Below are 21454 nucleotides of genomic sequence, written 5' to 3'. Positions count from 1 at the left end.
CCGTCGGAGGAAAGGACGAAGGCCATCCTGGGCAAGGTGCAATGGCTGTCGACCATGGACATGGCCAGGGTGAGGTCCATCAAGTCCCTTCTCAGGATGATGTCCTCGTGCATCTACCTTGTGCACCTGTGCAGGCTGCGGATGCGTCCACTGCAGGAGTTCCTCAACGCCCGTTGGATGCAAGCAGCGGGCAGCTTTGAAGACAGGATCTCGCTCAACGAGACCTTCCGCCAAGCGATCTGGTGGAGGGGAGCCCGCGTGCATCTGACGGCGGGTATGGACTTCCAGACCCCGGCACATCAAGAGACGGTGACAACGGATGCCTCCCTGGAGGGATGGGGAGCGCACACCGGAGATATCCACGCAAGAGGCCTTTGGCTCCTGGAGGAGAGGTCACTACACTGGAGCTCAGAGCCATGTTTTGGGCTCTCGGGTCATTCCTTCCGTCCCTCAAGGGCAAGGTGGTGAGGATCTTCACTGACAACACCACCACAATGTTCTACATCCGGAAGCAGGGAGGCACCAGATCCCCAGCCCTATCCAAGGAGGCCCAGGATCTGTGGCATTGGGCCGTCGACCAAGGGATGTTTCTGGTACCCTTTCACCTGGCAGGAATAAAGAACACCATCACCGACTCACTCAGCAGGGAGCTGTGCTCGTGCCACGAGTGGGAACTGCGTCAGGATCAAGTGGACCTGATATTCCAACGATGGGGCAATCACCAGATCGATCTATTCACGACGGCGACGAACACCAAGTGCCGGAGGTTCGCCAGCAGGTTTCCCCAGCCGGGGAGCATGGGCGATGCCTTCTCATTCCCCTAGGACGGCCTGTTCCTGTATGTGTTCCCACCGTTGCTATTGCGACTCATCAACCAACTCAGACGGTCCCGGTGCAGGATGATCCTCGTCACACCGGTGTGGCCGAGACAGATCTGGTTCCCGGACCTTCTGCACATGTCACTAAACTGCCGACGGACGTGGATCCCCTCGCCAGAGAAGGAGGCACCATCCTCCACCACGACTCGGGGTCGCTGAACTTGCAGGCCTGGGTCCTGCAGCACTAGAGTTTGGAAGGTACGATATCCTGGCGGACTGCAAGGAGGTGCTTGCAAAGGCCAGGGCGTCCTCACGTGCTATGGACGCAAATGGAAGAGGTTTTCTGTCTGGTGCTGGGCACAGAAGATTAACCCTCTGCGGATTAGGGCCCCTCAAGTGCTGCCGTACTTGCTATCGCTGGCCAAGGCGGGGCTGGCCCATGCCTCCATCAAGATCCATCTGGCAGCTATCTCCCGCTACACCAAAACTCTGGGCACTCATCCCTGTGGTCCCATCGCCTGGTGAAGGAGTTCATGAAGGGACTGTTCCGATCATTCCCGACGGTGAAGGCTCTGGCCCCGGCATGGGAGCTCAACGTGGTGCTGACCAGGCTCATGGGGCCGCCATTCGAGCCTCTGCATTCGGAACCATTGAAGTTCCTGTCGTGGAAAACAGCGTTTCTTGTAGCCATCACCTCCGCACGACGAGTGGGAGAAATCCAGGCCCTCTTCTGCAAGCCTCCATACCTGACTTTCCATGAGAAGAGGGTGGTGCTGCGGACGCACCCCTCCTTCATGCCCAAGGTGCCGTCGGACTTCCATCTCAACGAGCCCTTGGTGTTACCTGTTTTCTTCCCGTCGCCTTTGTCGCCGGCCGAGAGGACTTTGCTCTCGCTGGACGTAGCTAGAGCGCTGAAGTTTTGCGTGGACCGCACAAAGTTTTCGGAAGACATCACAGCTGTTTGTGAACTTTGGACCTGTGAACCAAGGGAAGGCCCTCTCGAAGGCTTCCATTTCCAGATGGCTCTCCGGCTCCATCATGCACTGTCACCGGTTGGCAAACCGACTGTTGCCCGGCCGTCCAAGAGCCCATGCGACCAGAGCAATCGCTGCTACCACGGCATTCTTATCTGGTGTGCCCCTGCTGGATATCTGCAGGATTGCTACGTGGAGGTCGACGCACACCTAAACGCGATTCTATTGCGTCGACCGGGATTCCAGGGAGGAGTCCAGAGTCGGCCAGGCAGTGCTGCGCAACCTGTTCGCCTGGAGGTGGGCCTGGTGAGGAGGTAAGAGATGCTTAATGTTGAGTTGGTGATATGCTTAATGTTGAGCCTTGCCACCTCCCGTGTTTGTGCACGTGTGTACTGCTATGTATTCTTATATTCATAAGCATGTGAATCCATGCCAGACCCCATGCTGGAGAAGGAACAAGTTACTTACCTTTAACTGTTGTTCTCCAGCATGGGTCTGGCATGGATTCACATGCGAACCCTCCCTCCTACCCCTCTGCGGCTCTTCACTTGGTCCTACTGCCACTTTACATGCTACCAAATCTGAAGATGGCTACCAGAGGAGGGGCTTAGGTAGAGGGCAGTCATTGGCTGGGGGCAGTATGACCCAGAGAACAGTGATTGGTTATTAGGAGAAAGACAGTTCAGAAACGAAACTGAAACTGATTTTTTTCTTTAACGAGGATTCCCAGCCTGATGACTGGGAATATTCATGAGCATGTGAATCCATGCCAGACCCATGCTGGAGAACAACAGTTACAGGTAAGTAACTTGTTCCTTATATATAAAGTAACTAAAACTGGCGCAAGCATGCAACCCTGGTGCACTCCAGTGATCACCTCCTAGATAGCTAGTACATTGGTTCTGTTCCCCAAAACGCACACAGACCCTGGTGTCCTCATGAATCAGTTGGAGGATTCTTAACAATTCGGGTGGATGGCTCATGGATCCGAGCACACGCTATAACATGGATCTATCCATCTTATCGGATGCAGTGCTCAGGTCCATGAAGGCTAATAAATCGGCTCCCCCTGCCATAGACAGATGATGCCACTACCAGATACAAATTCAAAGCCTGGTCCCGGGTTCCCAGGCCAGGTCCACTATATTGGACCTCCGAGAGGACTTGGCTAGTTGAGATCCTGTCCAAAAAGATGTTGCAAAATGGCCCGGCCAAAAATCTTGAAGGAGGTGTGCAGCAGTGAAATTTGCCTGTAGGGCAAAGTGTTTCCGGGGTCGCCCTTTTTAAATATTGGCTGGAAAATAGCATGTTTTCAGGACTACGAGTACATACATGTTGCCAAATAAGAATTAAAACAGGCTACCAGCAAGGAACCCACAGAATCATCTCTGCCTTGGATAAATCTGCGGGGGCTGCATCCAGTCCCGGTACGCGATTGCATGAATGTTTGGTGAGTGCCTTCGCCACCTCCTTCAAATTTAGCCGTAATTATGAACAACGGTCTTCATCCCCATACCCGGGGTGGGCCTAACCCCGATATAAAGATCAGAAGTGGTTAAACCAAGATTTGGGCGCAACATGGTTTTCCCTATGAGTTTTAATTTGTTTGTGTTGCAGTCCTCCCGCTACGAACTCCCAGAATTGCTTGGAGTCCCTTTCGGAGACAGCCCGCAAAAGATCTTCCCAGGCGTTGTGTTGCAGTTGGAAATTTCTATGTTCTATGGTTCCTTTGTAGGCGGCCCTGGCCTTAGGCCCTCCCCCCACCCCTCTTGGAGCTTTTCATGTCTCTCGGTCCTCAATAAGTTGTTCTATGCAGTCCTGCATTCCTCAGCTAACCAGACTACTATGCGTTTGCTTAAACTCAAGATGGTAAGAGTCAGGGCTTTCCAGAGTTCCATGGACTAGGAAATAATCTGATTGGGGTGGGGGGGGCTATTGGTCAAGAATAGACCAGGATTTTACATAGGTTGGGTTCAAGTGCTTTACATTGGGCTGCTATGGGGTCAGACCTTGCCAATTTGATTCTCTTTTTGCAGTGTGGGTTTATTTCGCATTGACCTAGTTGATGGATGACCGCCACGGATGCATGAGAGCCTGTTTTAGGACCAGTTTAAGAGGAAAATGATCACTAAAAACGTTGTGTGCAACCCTAAAATCCACCATGAGATTGATTAGTTAGTTGGCCAGCCACGTCAGGGTGAACGTGTCCATTAAGTGAGCGTAACCCTCATTCCCTGAACCACATGCCCAATTGTAAGCCCATGGAGCAGACCCATTCATCGACCATCTGCGGACACATCATCCCATAGGCAAGGTACTCACCAGGGTGGATAAAATGAGGTGGGATCCCATTCCCCAGTTTAACATTAAAGTCCACCTCAGGACCAACACTGTTCGATCATCAAGATGATTCAAAATTGCACTTCCTCACCGTTCCAATAGGTATATGTGTCCAAAATTACAATGATGATGGTCAATATTCTGGGAGGTCAATACAAGATCCGTGCAAAATCCCCCGAATGCAGATGTGCAACCAGGATCACTTTTACTTTCACCTGCCACCCGTACGTTTCTGTTTTTGATTTTGCTTTTCTCACCCAGTACCGCGCAAAGATGTTCTTAAATGTAGCAGGTGGAGAGATAAACAGAAAAGCAACCGGTGCTCAGGCTCCACTGACTGCATCACCCTGGGCCTTGGTGCCTTGTTACAAATAAATGGAATGAGAGAGGAGGCGGATGGAAAGTTGAGCATTTGCCTGTGCGAGTGTTAGCTGCGCTCGCTGTCACAGACTTCAATGTGTGTTTCCCTTCTTCTCCCGGCACCCGGTTTCTATGGGCAAAAGACGATTGGGCAGCAAAACAGTCCAGGACAGTAGTTTTTAAGACACACACACAAGAGACACACGAGGCATAGTGGAGGCTTACTTGTTTGTCAGAGGATTTTAATTTGCGATTTGCCGTGTTTGCCAGTAAACAGGATTTCGCAGCTCCACACTTGTTCCAGGTTCTGCCCCCTTCTCCCAACAGACCACTTTCCTCCCCACTTCCTGTGCCGTGCTCTACGCTGAGACTATGTAGCAGAGCACAGCAGACAGGCTCTTCCTCAACAGCAGTGGAAGAGATACTCCAGGAAAGGGGGTTGGGGGACCACATGAGCCCACTTTCTTCCCCACATGCCGTGCTCCAAGCTGGGAATGGGACTATGTAGCAGAGCACGGCGAACAGCAACAGACTGGCTACTCCTCAACAGCAATGGACGAGCTACTCCAGGAAAGGGGGGGGGGGACCACAAGAGACCACTTTCCACCCTACTTCCCGCTCTGCGCTGGGAATGTGACTATGCAGCGTAGCACAGCGAACTACTCAACAGCAATAGAAGACCACTTTCCTCCCCACTTTCCACACCACGCTGGGAATGGGACTATGTAGCAGAGCACAATGAACAGCAGCAGACAGGCTCCTCCTCAACAGCAACAGAAGAGCTACTCCAGGAAAGGGGGCGACCACAAGAGACTACTTTCCTCCATTCTTCCCCCTCAGCGCTGTTAATGGGACTATGTAGCAGAGCACAGCAAACCTCAGCAGACAGGCTCCTCCTCAATAGCAATGGAATAACCCTTATATTTGTCCATTTGTACCAATAAGGCTTATCCTTGCTCATTCTTCAGTTCCTTTCATTTCCCCTTAGTAGAATGACAGTTCTTCATTTGGCAAAATTGGCCACAGATTTATTTTCACATTATAAAAAATCACTGCACACATTAGTGAAAATAGTTCTGAAGGTGTGTCGCCTGCTCCGTGTCCAACAACCTGCTTCCCCCTTTTCCTTGCACAAAGTCCACAGTAGGCCCAACTCTCCCAACCCTTTGTGCCTGAGCCCCGCCTGCCCTTTCAGGTGTTCGTGGGCGGGGAGAACGCTGTTTCTTCGGGGGAAGCTGAGCCCTTATTGTTACCACCAGACGCCCCTGCCGCCTAGGCTCCCAAGAGGCGCTGGTCCGAGAAGAGTGAAGACCCTTCCGGGTTTCTCATGCCTCATTCGGAGTCTGTCTCTTGTGATTGGTCGCCCAAACACCACCATAATGCCTAGCTGTCCTGCAACGTCAACGACCAGGCCTCGTCCAACCTCCGTCCCATTTGTAGGGTGGGTGGTTGGAAAAGTAAATCCTTCCTTCCTCTGTGGCGGGCATCCTACTGCAGGGGCTGCATGCTTCCTGCTGTAGGACGCCCGCCGGTTATAAAGGGGTTACCCTGCCCCTTTCTTTTGTTAGCCCTTCGCTGGCTTCTGGCAACTTTTGGCGCTCCTTTGGCCTGTGCCCTCCCCCTTAAGAAGGGGGAGGGGGAATAGAGGAGGACCCTGCCCAGGTTATCGGGCTGCCTCCTTCATTTTAGGATTTTGTCGTCGTCTGCTTCAGAGATGCTCCAGGAAAGGGGGAGATCACAAGAGACCACTTTCCTCTCCACTTCCAGTAAATGTAGTTATATTATGCAACATGCAAATGTTCGTTGTGGTCCCATAGTGCTGCTGCTTTTTCTGTGTCTTCGGTTTTATTTTTTATAATTATATTTATTTTTTTGTATCAGGATTTTTTTTTAAAATGTGTACACAGCACTGTGATGCTTTATAGAGCTATTAAATACATTTTCACTTGTATACTCATTCTTAACTCACTTTCCCTTGTGCCACCCCAGCTATCATCTCTCCTCTGAAAATGTATACGCAGTACTAGTTTTCATTCTGTTTCTTCCCTTTTTTTCTCACTTTATATATTTCTTTCTAGACACTGGGTAAATCTGGAATACTGGAGGAAGCTTATAACCATTTGACCTCTCGTGATCCCAAAATGTTCTGGACCTCAGGCCAATGGATGACGGAACGGAAGGGAGGCTCTGATGTTGGTGAGTGTTAAACTCATTTAAATTCATTCCCGCTTAGTGGCAGCATTGAGACGGCTTAGGTGCGAATACATTGAATAGAACTTGTTGAGAACAGATAAAACATGGGCTTCTCTGCCACATGTGACTCTGATGCCCTGTTCTAGTTACAGCCTTGTTCAGAATCTAGCCTTAAAACTAGCATGGAGGGAAACTGCTCTTTGTTTTGCCTCCCTTTCACTTTGCCCCATATCACCTACATCATCTATGCACAGCTACCAGTTCCGTTATTCGAGAACTGCTCTTCCTCTTGTTCCCCTCTTCTTTGAGATTTCCTTTTCTAATAGTTTGTTCGATTTCCGTCATTTATTTTGTATTCGCATTTTTGATTGATAACTAAAATGTATTTTTCTTTAGTTTACAAGATCACTCTAAGTTTCAAGATTATAACATGTACGTTCATCCTATTAAAATAAAAACCCTTCACCCACTTAAGTCACTATGACGTAATTGTTCTTAGACCATATGTGACCGGATTTAAGGCATGCATGGAATTCTTACATCAATTCCTTACAAATGACCCTCACCTATGGAAAACCTTTTTTTATTTGTTTTTACAACTTGTCCATTCTGCTCTGTGCTAGCACTGGTGTAATATGAAAGCGTTATCACAGATGGTTCAATGAACACTCCCAACTTCCAGAGATGGTTCCAGGGTTTATTGAAAATGTAGGCGACAGGGTTGTCCCTCACACTCTTGTCTAGATTAACAGGCCGATTCATGGAATCAATGTGCGTCGAAAAAACGGCGCACGCGTTCAAAAACGTGCGATTCGCAGTGAAATAGCGAAAATCGCAGTGCAAGTGCGATAATCGCACAGAAAACATTGCACATCAATTCATGGAAGTCCGTGCACGCGCAAAATGTGGGATGTGCACTGAAAAAGTGCGCGGTGCACGCTGGCGCACAGGTCATCGAACGCCGTGCGATAAGGCCACAGCGAATTCGCACATAGCGCGGCGCACATAACAAAAGTAGGCGTAACACGGGGCGTCACACGCAGAATGGGGAACAATTCGTGAAAATGTGGGCATCACGGGGGAAGTACAGGAGGCAAGTGTGCAGAACGCCCACACGTCCGCCTACAACATGTATTCATGGAATCGAATAGGGAAAAACAGCGCACGGCCAAAGACGCGCACAGGCCCATACATGTCCGCCACACGAAAGCAGGCGGTAGCGTACCTGTGCAGGAAAAAAAATGTGCGCCAAAGTTCTACACGCGCGAGAAGGCCTACACGCGATCGGGCCTGGGGGAGCGTGTGCGTGTATTTCAGAGGTGCGCGAGAAGTTTCACACGCGATTGGCCTGGGCGTGTGTATTTCAGAGGTGCGCGAGAAGTTCCACACGCGATTGGCCTGGGCGCGTGTATTTCAGGGGTGCACGGGAAGTTCCACACGCGATTGGCCTGGGCGCGTGTATTTCAGAGGTGCGCGAGAAGTTCCACACGTGATCGGGCCTGGGGGAGCGTGTGCGTGTATTTCAGAGGTGCGCGAGAAGTTTCACACGCGATTGGCTTGGGCGCGTGTATTTCAGAGGTGCGCGAGAAGTTTCACACGCGATCGGGCCTGGGGGAGCTTGTGCGTGTATTTCAGAGGTGCGCGAGAAGTTTCACACGCGATTGGCCTGGGCGCGTGTATTTCAGAGGTGCGCGAGAAGTTCCACACGTGATTGGCCTGGGCGCGTGTATTTCAGGGGTGCGCGAGAAGTTCCACACGCGATTGGCCTGGGCGCGTGTATTTCAGAGGTGCGCGAGAAGTTCCACACGCGATTGGCCTGTGTACGCGATTCCATTGGACCAAAGGCCCAGACAGCGCAGGCGCGTCAGTGACGTGACACGCGCGGGCGTGTCCCTGTACGCGGGGAATGTTACAAGACCAAAAACTGCACGTCCGAGTGTCAGCCCGCGTAATTGGAGGATAGTGCCTCAGTGCGTATACGCGGAAGTGACGTTGGACGTGTGGTGCGGTTTAAAAGGTGCGTGTAGTACGTCATTTCCTTGTACGTGCTTCCCGTGGAGAGCGAGTGGGTGAAATCTGTACTTCTTGTCGGTTCACACGCGGTTTACTTCACAGCGTTTCTAGTTCGTACTCCCTGTTACCTCTGTCAGTATTTTTCTGATTTTCTCTTCGACCTGTTTCCTCAAACAGCGTTGACTTCTCCTTTTGTCCTGTCTCCTCAGACAGTGTACAATTCTTCTTTTGGCGGGGGTGTTGCCAACGCGCACACGCGCGTATTTTTCACGCTCTTTTCCCAGGCAGACGGTGAGTCGCGCACGTATTTACCAACTGTGCTAGCCCCGTGTGTAGCGTACCCCTTCAGAGGTCATTGTAGGCTGCGTGTGACACGCATACGTTCATTTTTGTGTTTCTGGGTGCCACAGCGTAGTGCAGGTTCCTTTTCCCTCGCGCGTGGTCTACGAGGGGTCGCGTGCACATCATTTTCTGTTTTAGGGGTGCCTGTGCGTTGCGTGACCCGTCATCTTTCCCCAGGGGTTCAATACAGCCTTGCTAGAGCACTTGGGTACGAATTCCATCTAGTACCCTACCCCTTTGACCCCCAATTTCCCAGGACAATTGTCCACTGCAACTCCCATACGCACAACTCCATCAGTGCCATGGCTGGGAGGCGAGCAAGTGGTAAGGGTTGCAAGGGTGGCCGAGCCGCAAGAGGTGGGCGCGGTAGGGGACGTGGCCAGGATTTGCAGACTCCCCCTAGCCCCCCACGTGTGGAGGACCAGTCAGGGTCACACACCACCCCCCACCCCCCCATGGTTGAGGGAAACGTGGCTGACACCATCCCTGCTCAGCCCTTGTTGGACCGGCCCGTTGTGGCACCTGACCTACTACAGGGTGACTCCCAGGCTGACTTCCAGGTCGCCAAGTCTAGGCCACGGGTGGCGGCGCAAGCCAGTGTCACCAGGCCACGTGGTACAGGGGCAGCCATGTCTGCTGCCCCGAGTAGGCGGGGTGGGGAGGCTGCAGGGGCAGCTGCGGCTCCGTCCACCCCAGCTCTGACTCTCCCAGCAAGGACAGTGTTGGTCCCGGTACATCAGACTGAGGTTCCCCCTGCCATCATCACACTTCAGCTAATGCCTGCAGAAAGTCATGTGGTCAGTGTGCCATCGCACACTACTACTACAGAGTCCACCGGTGCTCCTGCCTCTAGTGTCCAGAGCGGCGTAGGGCACTCTGGATCCCCACCACCCACAAAAAGAAAGAGGAAGAGTGCTCGTCCAGTACAGGCTGATGACCCCGACACGGCTACACGGTCCGGCACGCCAAGGAAGCCTAGCTTCAATGATGCCGAACTGGATGCACTTGTGCAGTATGTGTCCGAACATGACGCCGAAATGTTGGTCACTTCAGGGTGTAGGATTACACCTGCTCGACGTCAGGCACACTGGCAGTCCATCGCCCTTGGGTTTATGAGGCGCACAGCTGTTAAGTGCTACAAGCGCTGGAACGACCTTAAGCGTAGGGCAAAGAAAAAGCTGGCCTCAAGTCATGCCGGAACTCTGGTGACTGGAGGTGGGTCTTCACAAGAGGACATAGAACTCACTCTACATGAGCATGTTGCTGGGACCTACGTCACAGAGGAGCAGATCCAAGGTGTGGGAGAACTGCCAGATTACAAGGCATTGTCCGGTGAGTGCACATGCATGTGTGTGTGATCCATATGTATGTTGTTTGTGGGAGGGGTTCTGGTTGAGTGCCAGGTCAGGGTGTGTGTGCCTGAGTGTTTTGGGCCACCCATGTGCTTCATCCAATGCATTCGGCGCCCCGGGATTTGGGTATTAGTATCCCTTCTGGCCACAGTAGGCATTTTGCACTACATCGCGCCAGTTGCCCTTGAAGTGGCATCTTGCTACAACATTGTTCCGTATTTAGCTGTGTTAATTCAGGCTGATTGTAGAAATTCACCTGGTTCTACTGCGCATCACTCTGCCCTATTGTCACATATATGACATGCCTATGGTACATGCCATCTGTGTGATGGCATGTGTCATGTATGTGTATTGGACATGCCACTCACAGGCCAATGTGTGATGGCACTGCTAGCCAGCATGCAGCTGATGTGTTGCTCTCCCATCTTGGTGTCATCAGTGTCTGACATTTTCCTCCCCTTCCAACTCATGGACAGTGCATGCATGGGAGGGGTTATAGTCATGTGGGACATGTGTAAATCAAGTACTGGTACTGTAGCTTGTCTGGCCTAATAGCGTGCCATGGTGCTAATGCCTGTTTCCATTTTTTGTCTTTCATGTTTTTGCAGAGGATGACGCACCTGATGCTGTTGAGGGAGAGGAGATGGTGCTGGCCCAGGAGGGATCTGAAGCACGACCAGGCACCAGTGGGGGATGTGGTTTGGTGGTGGGGGAGAACCCTCTCTTGCTGCAGGCCATACTGTCCAGGGGTGTCCCTGGCTGCACCTCCCCAGAACTCTTTTCAGGTGTTGATTCGGATGAGGCCTATGTGGATTCGCAGGTATGTGTTCATGGAAGGGATACTGTTCTGTCCGACCCACCTGCACCAGGGGTAGAGCCCACTATGGGGATGTCAGTGTTGGTAGGTGCGCCTGTGGTGGTTACGGATGCAGGGCCACACTCCGCAACATCTGATCCTGTTCCTGGGCCAGCAGTTCAGAGGGGAAATGCAGTCCTGCAGCCTCAGGCAGTGCCGACACAGCAAGGCGCAGTTCGCCTTGCCCCAGACAGGTGTGGTGCCCGCCAACGCGGTGGCCGTACGCCACCGGGCAACCGTATGGGAGCAATCCATTTACGGTATGGCCAACCAACAGGCAGCATCATCAGAAATGATTGCTCAAGCCATGGAGTGGGTGGCCACTTCCATTGTCCCCCCAGAAAGGCAGATGGAGCTACTACAGCAGGCAACAGACTCCATTTGCCAATCAGTCAGGGAGGACATGTTGGCGTCCAACAGGGACAGACAGGCGGCCCTGGACAATCTGAGGGAATCAATTTCTATAGATGCCCAGGGACAGAGGGAAGCCCTGAGGGGAAAGGTCCGGCACCTCAGGCAGACTCTTGTGGACCTTGAGGCTTCCACTGTCACCAGGACGGTACAGCTGCTGGAGCGCGTCACCCGTATGCTCTCAGCAGAGATGCAGGCAACTCGGGCGGAGGTCCGGGCAACACGTCGGGTGTTGCATGGGGATCTCCGCACCATATCCCTCCAGAACGAGGCCTTCCACACCCGCATGCTTGCTGCCATGGAGGACCAAACTAGGGCTGGCTTAACGACGGAGCGGGTGCCTATCCGGCATCAGAAGTTGGCTCCACGGCCTCCAGGAGCAAGTCGGAACCTCCCTCTAAGAAGGTGAGGCCTGTCGAAAAGTGCCCTGCAGACAAGCATGCGGGGAAGCATGCTGGGTCTTCCTCATCACACAAAATGTCCTCCTCCTCCTCATCCTCTAAGACGGAGAGGCAAGCGGCATCAAAATCCTCCTCAGGGGACCGTCCTAGGTCTTCCGTGATCGTCGACCCCGGTATCGCTGACGATGCCGATTACTATTCAGGCAGCAGTGGTGGGGATTCCTTCGTCGACGGGGACTCAATTTATGGCCTGGCAGCCAGAGGTTTGTGAACCGGCCCCCCCTGAGGTCCTGCTGCAAGACACGGCCTTGCCGGGGTCGCCGGTGGAAGGAGAAGGTGACATGGTTATGCAGCCGTCGGACTTGGGCCTACGGCCTTCCAATACGTCGACGACGAGTGCGAGTGGGGGTGTGGTCCCTCTATCCTCGACGTTGCTGACCCCCCAGACGGTTTTGTCTCTGGATGTGCTTAATACACTTCAGAAGCTCCTGCAGCGTCTGGATACGCAGATCCCTCAGCCTGGCACTTCATCGTCGATATTTTCTGCACCTTCCGTCGACGAACAAGCTCAAGCAGCTCGCACGACGACCAAAAGCCCTTCGGCCTCCCAGGTGGTGAAGGATCGTCCTCGAGTGCAGGAGGAGGGTGAGCTATCGGAGTCCGATTCTATACGAGGTGACTCAGGGTCGGACATCTCCCTGTCACCGTCGAGAGACCCAACATGGAATTCGGATGTAGAGGTAGAGTCTACGAGGAGCCAGGCACAACCATCTCCTCCGGATGATGTGGGAGCCTTCCATGCAATGATGGGGAAAGCGTGTTCCGAGTTCGGCTTAATTCCTGAGGAGCAAAAGAAAGATTGTTTTCTTTTTGATCACATGGGTCAAAGGAGGAAATCGGTATTTGCCATCCCAATCCTGGACCACGTATGGCAAGAAGGCCTCAAAACGATGCGTCATCCGTTCTCGGAACCGGCTATTAAGGGGCGTATTGAGAAAAAGTTTAAAGCTCCGGAGTCCACTCCAAAATGTCTAACATCACAGCCACTGTCAGACTCTGTGGTATCGGCGGCAGCGGCTAGGAAGGCCAGAGTACAGCAAAAATGTTCAACCCCTCCAGAAAGTGAGGCAAGGAGACAGAACGCCTTCGGGAAAAAGGTGCTCTCAGTCGGCGCCACGACGGTAAGAGCAGCCAACTCCTTGGCGATTGTATCGCGTTACGATAGGGAGATGTGGCATAAAATAGCCCCTATCCTAGAACACCTGCCGGAAGAACATCGCAAGGCAGCCATGTTACTAGTACGGGATGGTGAGGAGGCCTCGAACCATGCAATTAATATTGCGGTGGACCTAGCAGAGTCGGGGTTCAAACAAATCAATCATGGCGTAGTACTTCGTCGACAAGCGTGGCTCAAATGTACTACTTTTAGACCTGAAGTCCAGTACAAAGTTCTAGACATGCCATGTGAAGGAGAACATCTGTTTGGAGACAAGGTTGATGAAGCCTTGAAGGGGATGAAGGAAGACACGGATACCGCTAGGTCTCTTGGCGCCCTCCAGACAGGTAGAAGTTTTCGCTCTTTTCGCCCCTTCAGGGGCGCCTCCGGAAACTCCCGCTTTGGAGCCTCTAGGGACCGTGGATTTAACAGGCCCTCATACTCCTCACAAGGCTACAGACGGGCATCCCAGTCGGCACGTAGAGGCAGAGATTATCAAGCCTCCAGACGACGAGGCTCGGGTCCCTCGTCGACGAAGGACAAGCAAACCAGCAACCAATGACGGCCTTCGGAACGTCCTGGGGGGTCGAGTCTCTCATCATATCGACCAATAGGAATGCATCACCACAGATCGATGGGTTCAGGACACGGTTCGCATGGGTCATGCGCTGCAATTCAAAAACAAGCCTCCAAGTCTTCCGCCAGTGTTTTCGGCCCAGCCCCACCTTCGAGTTCTAAGACAAGAGGTGGCGCTTATGCTACAAAAAGGAGCGGTAGAACGGGTTCCTGTGGCACAGGAAGGACAAGGGGTTTATTCCCGGTTCTTCGTCGTCAAGAAGCCAAATGGAAAATGGAGGCCCATTCTCGACCTGAGGGTACTCAACAAATGGCTAAAGAGCTCAAAATTCAAAATGCTAAAGCTCCAGGAGGTTATCAGGTCAGTGCAACCCATGGATTATCGGTCGTCGCTAGATCTTCAGGACACATATTTTCATATCCCAATACGTCCACGACACAGGAGATATTTAAGGTTCGTCGTCGGGCAAAAGCATTTTCAGTTCAAGGTCCTCCCGTTCGGTCTCAAGTCCTCCCCCAGGACGTTCACCAAGTGCTTGGCCCCCATAGCGGCCCATTTAAGGAAGGACGGTCACCATGTCTATCCATATTTAGACGACTGGCTGGTCAGAGGCTCGTCCATGGAACAAACACGAAACAGTCTGGGGGCCACGATGTCCCTTTTACAGGAACTGGGCTTCGCGATAAACTTCAGCAAGTCCTCCGTAGAGCCCTCGAGGACCTTGGTCTTTCTAGGAGCGGAGTTTCATACGCACACAAGCCTTGTAAGACCATCCAGCGAAAGAATACAGAAGCTACAAAGCAAGGCGTCGGAATGGAAATGCGGTACCAGGGTATCGGTGCGCAAATACATGTCCCTGCTAGGGACCATGTCGTCCTGCATTCCGTTGATAAACAACTGCCGTCTGTTTATGAGACCTTGCCAGGAATTTCTAGCGGACCGTTGGATGCAGAGCCAAGGTCGCTGGTCCGACAGACTGGTCATCGACGAACAACTGGTACAAGCACTCCGCTGGTGGAGAGTTTCTACTCATCTAACGAAAGGAATGCCTCTGGTGGAACCGGAGTTCCAGAAGACGGTGGTGACGGATGCATCGCTGAGCGGATGGGGAGCTCATCTGGAGACGTTACAAGTACAAGGCCGGTGGTCGTTACAAGAGTCCTCCCTGCATATCAACCTGCTAGAACTGAGAGCAGTGCGGTGGGCTCTAAAATCTTTTCTTCCTCAACTGAGAGACTCTGTGGTGCGTGTCATGACGGACAACACGACTACAATGTTTTACTTAAGGAAACAAGGAGGAACCCGTTCCAGGTCCCTGTCGACGGAGGCACAGAAAATCTGGCATTGGGCCCTGCAACACAACATGCTAATCTTGGCGTTCCACCTACCAGGCGTGAGAAATGTGGAGGCAGATGCCCTCAGCAGGGAAATGAACGAGGTTCACGAATGGGTGCTGAACGACCAGCAACTACAACAGGCATTCAAGAAGTGGGGACATCCTTCCATCGATCTGTTCGCGACGAAGGACAACAAAAAATGCCCGCAGTATGCAAGCAGATGGCCTCAGCAGGGCTCACTGGGAGATGCGTTCTCCTTCCCATGGACGAACAAATTCATGTACGCATTCCCTCCTTTTCCTCGTATCCGGAGGACGTTGCAATGGATCCTCAAGTACCCATGTCGGGTGATTCTGGTAGCCCCGTATTGGGCCAGGCAGGTGTGGTTCTCAGACCTGCTGCACTTGGCTGCGGCGGAGCCAATGAGGTTCAGGAAGATCCCCAACCTTCTGTCTCGACAGGAGGGTATCGTCTGGCATCACGACCCGGACAGCCTCAAGTTGACGGCCTGGCTCCTGACTTCGCCGAATTTGGCCAGCTAACGATTCCGGAGGAGTGTCGTCGTATTCTGCAAGCGGCAAGAGCACCTTCCACAAACACTTCATACTCCTACAAATGGAGGAGTTTCTGTCAGTGGTGTGGGGACCAGCCAGGTTTGGTTCTGCAGTCGATTATGCCGGAACAGCTCCTTCCATACTTGCTGTTCTTAGCTCAAAAGGGCTTATCGGTGTCGTCGATAAAAGTACACCTGGCCGCCATCTCCAGGTTTACACGTCAACGACATTCCGCACCATTATTCAGCGACCGCCTGATTAAGCACTTCCTTAAAGGGTTGTTCAGGAGTTTCCCTCCCGAGAAGAGATTTCCTCCGGTGTGGAGCCTCAATCTGGTGTTAGCGTCTCTTATGAAACCTCCTTTTGAACCAATGTCATCGTCGTCTCTAAAGTTTTTGTCCTGGAAATTGGCCTTCCTGGTGGCCATCACTTCAGCCCGACGTATTTCGGAAATCCAAGCTCTAATGGTAGACCCACCATACTTAAGATTTTTTAAGAACAAGGTGGTCCTTGCCACTAACCCACAGTTCATACCGAAAGCGCCTTCAGTATTCCATAAACATTCCTCTATTGTCTTACCTACGTTTTTTCCAGAGCCATGCTCGGGAGCGGAGCGCACGTTACACACATTAGACGTGAAGAGGGCTCTCAAGTTTTCTCTTCATCGCACGCAACCTTTCAGGGAAACGAGGCAATTGTTCGTGGCCTATGGTCTGGGTGCTAAAGGCAAAGCCATTTCAAAGCAAGGACTGTCAAGATGGGTATCGTCTACCATTTCGTACTGCCATTCCAAGGCTGGGAAGCCTCTTCTGCGGCGCCCAAGAGCTCATTCCACTAGAGCGGCGGCATCGTCGACGGCGCTGTGGTCTGGAGTCCGTCTGGGGGACATCTGCACGGCGGCTACCTGGGCGGCTACACACACTTTTACCCACCATTACTGCCTGCCACAACAACATGCCGAAGATACTCGGATGGGACAGGCGGTGCTTCGACACCTATTCCAATAAGGTAAGCCCCGCTTGAGGGGTTAGTTCTGGTTGCAATTATGATTGAATATTGTTCGTTCTCTATGTTAACTATTGCCGATGGGTACACGACCATAGAGAACTGGCATTGTGAGGAAAGTATGTGAGTTTGCATGCACGCCTCCTCTTTTCGGGATGGTACTGCTATGTAATCTATTCTAAGCATGTGAATCCATGAAAGATCCAATGCTGGAGAAGGGAATAGTTTCTTACCTGTAACTCCATTTCTCCAGCATTGGTATCTTTCATGGATTCACATGCGCCCGCCTGCCTCCCCTGGCCATGCAAACTGGTTCCCCCACTACTTTGGGGGCCGAAATCTGAGGGAGCGCGGGGGCGGGTCCTGTATTTATATCATGGCGTCCTGACGGCGCGGGCACGCATGATACAAAACGAGGTGGATAGGACGCATAAGCGTCGAAAAAGTTTTCCTACGGGAAAGGGTCTATATAATGTACCGGGGATTCCCAGCCTGACGACGGGGAATATTCTAAGCATGTGAATCCATGAAAGATACCAATGCTGGAGAAATGGAGTTACAGGTAAGAAACTATTCCCTTATGTGGGCATATTGTGTGTGGCCAGTTTCCATTAGGGACACTGTACTTTGTGCCACATGTCATGTTTGGGGGATGACTTTGTTTGCTCTCACATGGCATGTCATGCCATGGTGTGTTGGGTGGCGGTGCTGGGGAGGGGTTGGGTGACATGGCACTGTTTTCATGTTGTGTCTTGCAAGGGGGTAATGATTTTAGCAGCATAGAAGTGTCTTTTGAACACAGCATTGGTGTTGTTTGTGTAGGTAGGGAAGCACACAATGGAACACTTCCAGATGTACAATCTCAGGCTGGTATGGTTGTGACAGTTGACTGTCCATTGACACATCATGATTGTCAGTTACAATCATCATTGATTGTCAGCTGGTATGTGCCAGGGCTGTGTGCACTCCACAGGGGTGTGATTTTATGTGATGTAATTAGCCACCAGCTGCGTACGGTCTGCCTCCTCCCGCGCCCTTTCCCCTCCCATGCGCAGCGGGCGTGCATATGGTTGGGGATGTGGGGGCACCACCATGTCCACGGGGAGACCCCGGCGTGTTGCAACGTTGTGCAGGACACATGCTGCCACTATGATCCTGCACACTACTGGGGGAGCGTGTAACAGCTGCCCGCCAGAACGGTCAAGGGAGCGGAAGCGTGACTTGAGCACTCCGAATGTGCGCTCCACGATGCCCCGGGTTGCAATGTGGGCTGTGTTGTATCTTACCTGGGGTGGCGTGGTGGGGTTCCGAATTGGCGTCATCATGTGGGTGCTGAGAGGGTAGGCACTGTCCCCTGGGGAGGTGGTGATGGGTATCATTAGTGGGGTTGTGACTTTACTCAGTATCTGACATGCATGCATGCGCAGTGGCATTTATACTCACGGAGCACCCATGTATCGCCATGCCGCCCAGCTTCTATGTCCCGGTTTAGGGTAGACATTCTGTAGATGAAACTGTCGTGGGTGGAGCCTGGATAGTTGGCGTATACTGAGGTGATGATTCCCTTGGCATCACATACTACCTGGGCGTTGATGGAATGCCAGTGCTTGCGGTTTCTATAGATGTGCTCAGTTGCCCTGGGGGGACGTAGAGCCACATGGGTGCAATCAATGGCACCTAGCACTTTGGGGAATTGTGCCACCCTGTAGAAATCCTGGGCAACAGCCTGCCTTTCTGCAGGTGTTCTGGTCAGGTATATGTGCCTGCGGACTGATGGGCGTGCAGTGATGATGGCCAAGACCGTAGGCAGCGTGACTGCGTGGCCTGTGACACCTCCACCACTATGGCACTTGTCCGCTGAAATGATCCAGTGGCCAGGAAGTGCAGTACATTGAGGACCTTCTCCAGGGGGCTGAGTGCTTGGGAGCACAGGGTGGTTGATGTGAGGTCATCCTCCCACTCACTGACCAGGTCGAGTATTATGTGAGGTGGAAACCTGTACCTCCCATACACATGGTCATCAGGCATCCCAAAAAGGCTGGTTCTGGGTGTAAAAATTCTGGCCCGGACTATCCTCCTCCTGCGGTATCCCACGGCCACAGCTGCTAGGAACGGTATGTTCATCCTGGCGTCTGAGCTTGTTTGTTGTTTGCGTGCACTTTTATGCTGTGTGGGTGGACGTACGCCTACTTCCTGCTGGCGTATGTGTTTCCGGATTGGCCACGTTCGATTCCATGAATACGTGTTGTAGGCGAGCGTGTAAAACTTCCCGTGCAGCCCTGGAATACCCGCACCCAGCCCAATCGCGTGTGGAACTTCTCACGCACCCCTGAAATACACGTACCCCGCTCCCCCAGGCCCGATCGCGTGTGGAACTTCTCGCGCACCTCTGAAATACATGCACACGCTCCCCCAGGCCCGATCGCGTGTGGAACTTCTCGCGCACCTCTGAAATACACGCGCCCAGGCCAATCGCATGTGGAACTTCTCGCGCACCCCTGAAATACACGCACACGCTCCCCCAGGCCCGATCGCGTGTGGAACTTCTTGCGCACCTCTGAAATACACGCGCCCAGGCCATTCGCGTGTAGAACTTCTCGCGCACCCCTGAAATACACGCACACGCTCCCCCAGGCCTGATCGCGTGTGAGACTTCTCGTGCACCCCTGAAATACACGCACACGCTCCCCCAGGCACGATCGCGTGTGGAACTTCTCGCGCACCTCTGGAATACACGCGCCCAGGCCAATCGCGTGTGGAACTTCTCGCACACCCCTGAAATACACGCACACGCTCCCCCAGGCCCGATCACGTGTGGAACTTCTCGCGCACCTCTGGAATACACGCGCCCAGACCAATCGCGTGTGGAACTTCTCGCGCACCCCTGAAATACACGCACCCAGCCCGTTCGCGTGTGAAACTTCTCGCGCACCTCTGAAATACACGCACACGCTCCCCCAGGCCAGATCGCGTGTGAGACTTCTCGCGCACGAGTGTTCCCGAAACCCGTAATACACGTTCCCCGCTTTGCGTTTGCTGTTTGCCAGTCCGGTAAACTGGTACAGGGTTGGCGCAGCCCTTTGCGATGGTTTGCGATCTTGATGACTTTTCATTGCACGAGGGCGTTCTTGGGGGCGTAACTGGCGCTGCTGCAGGGTCGCTGCAACACTCTGCGCCACGTCTGCTTTTGGAGGCGAGAATCCATGAATACGCTGTGCGCGGAAATTGATTTTATCGCACGCGGCTGGCGCAGACATTCGCACGGCACGCTGTGCGCCAGCCGCGTGCGACACTTTTGTGAGGAATTACATGAATCGGCCTGTAAGTGTTCTCCTCCCTAGCCCAGGAGTCCTTATGGTCAGGATAGTATATAAAGCTTATTGACCACTACTATCTATGTTCTAAATTGATGCCCTGTTTATGTAAGTTCCAACTGGGACTTTCTAAACTGGGCCTACGCTAGCAATGATGTTCTTCTTGTACCCACACCTTCACTCCTTCAGTCTTAATATACCCACCGTCTGACCTCCGGTATCTCCCGCTTTCCTTCAGGACCTTTGATGTTACTCCTTACTCGCTCGCTTCTGACGCTACACTTTCCAGACCACTACTACTCAAGCTATCTCTATCCCTCCTTCACACTCCTACTACTTGTACTCTCTCCTCCACGCTATTAGTCATCCAAACTACCCTACCCTGCTCAACACTACACTACCCTGCCCTACACTACCCTACCCTCCTCCACACTACCCTGCTCAGCTCCCCACTACTCTGTCCTTCATCCACACTACTACCCCATCCTTCACACTACTACTCCACCCACGTGCTACCCAGTCACCTTTCTTTCATTCTCTCTAAAACACTTACCACTTGTTTTGTACATCATTCTTTCCAACTCTTCCACTCGGCTTGCGTGGACATTCACTACACAGTTCCACTTGCTCGCACCAACCAGTACCTCACCTTTTCTTTGAAACACCTCCAAATTCCAGTCCATAGTCTTTCCCCTTGCAGGTCTCTTGGTCCACTACACCTCCCGCCTCTGACCTAACCCGAATTTCCCACCCTTCTTCTTTTCTTGTCACTCTTCTTATCCTCCCTTTTCTTTTCCATTTGTTTTCTGCCCATTGCCAATCTGGTTCTGTCTTTCCCACCCGGGAGGTGTTACAGGGTTCAGGAGTAGAGAAGGGGGGCTAACCCCAGCCCTTTTTCTTCATGCAGGGCCACCCTACTGCAACAAGAGGGGCTCACGTTGGTGAATGTCAGAGTTCGTGGTTTATTGCCACGTTGGAGCAAATTTATAGGAAAGTATTGGGAATTTGTATTTTTGTCCTGCTCCACAGTGATTGAAGTCTTTCTGAGTGGGCTCTCTCTGCTGCCCTAGTCCGAGTGGCTGTGCTGATCGTCTGTCTCTGCTTACCGGTTCTTTCTCTTCTAGCAGCGCTTAGAACACTGCTGGCTTGATCTTTCGGTTTGGCGCTTTGTGCATGCGGGCGGTCTGCCTGGATTTCTGGGGCTTGTTTGCCTTCTATGAAAGAAATAAGACTGGCAAATATTTGTTTGCAGAGTTTTAGGGGTGATGATACCATTAATATACAAACAGGCAGTTTCAGAGGGTACACAGGAATTGGGGCCATCCGTCCCCCTCTTAGGTAGAACTGACATTAGATTCCACCCTGTAGCCTCCTACCCCAGGCTGAGAGAG

General features: G+C 52.5%; 1 protein-coding gene across 1 annotated transcript in view; it reads left to right on the top strand.

Moving 5' to 3' along the window:
- Nucleotides 1-21454, top strand: part of LOC138492254 (acyl-CoA dehydrogenase family member 11-like) — a 1439352-nt gene that overhangs the window by 615581 nt on the left and 802317 nt on the right. The window contains exon 5 of the mRNA XM_069619296.1: nucleotides 6571-6688. Within this exon, the coding sequence (XP_069475397.1) occupies nucleotides 6571-6688 (118 nt within the window). The remainder of the gene's footprint in view (nucleotides 1-6570; nucleotides 6689-21454) is intronic.

Source organism: Ambystoma mexicanum, chromosome 10 (assembly GCF_040938575.1).
Source record: "Ambystoma mexicanum isolate Mex_15411 chromosome 10, UKY_AmexF1_1, whole genome shotgun sequence".
Classification (NCBI taxonomy): Eukaryota; Metazoa; Chordata; class Amphibia; order Caudata; family Ambystomatidae; genus Ambystoma; species Ambystoma mexicanum.
The sequence above is the reverse complement of the archived record's forward strand: the minus strand, read 5'-3'. Positions and strand labels throughout refer to the sequence as shown.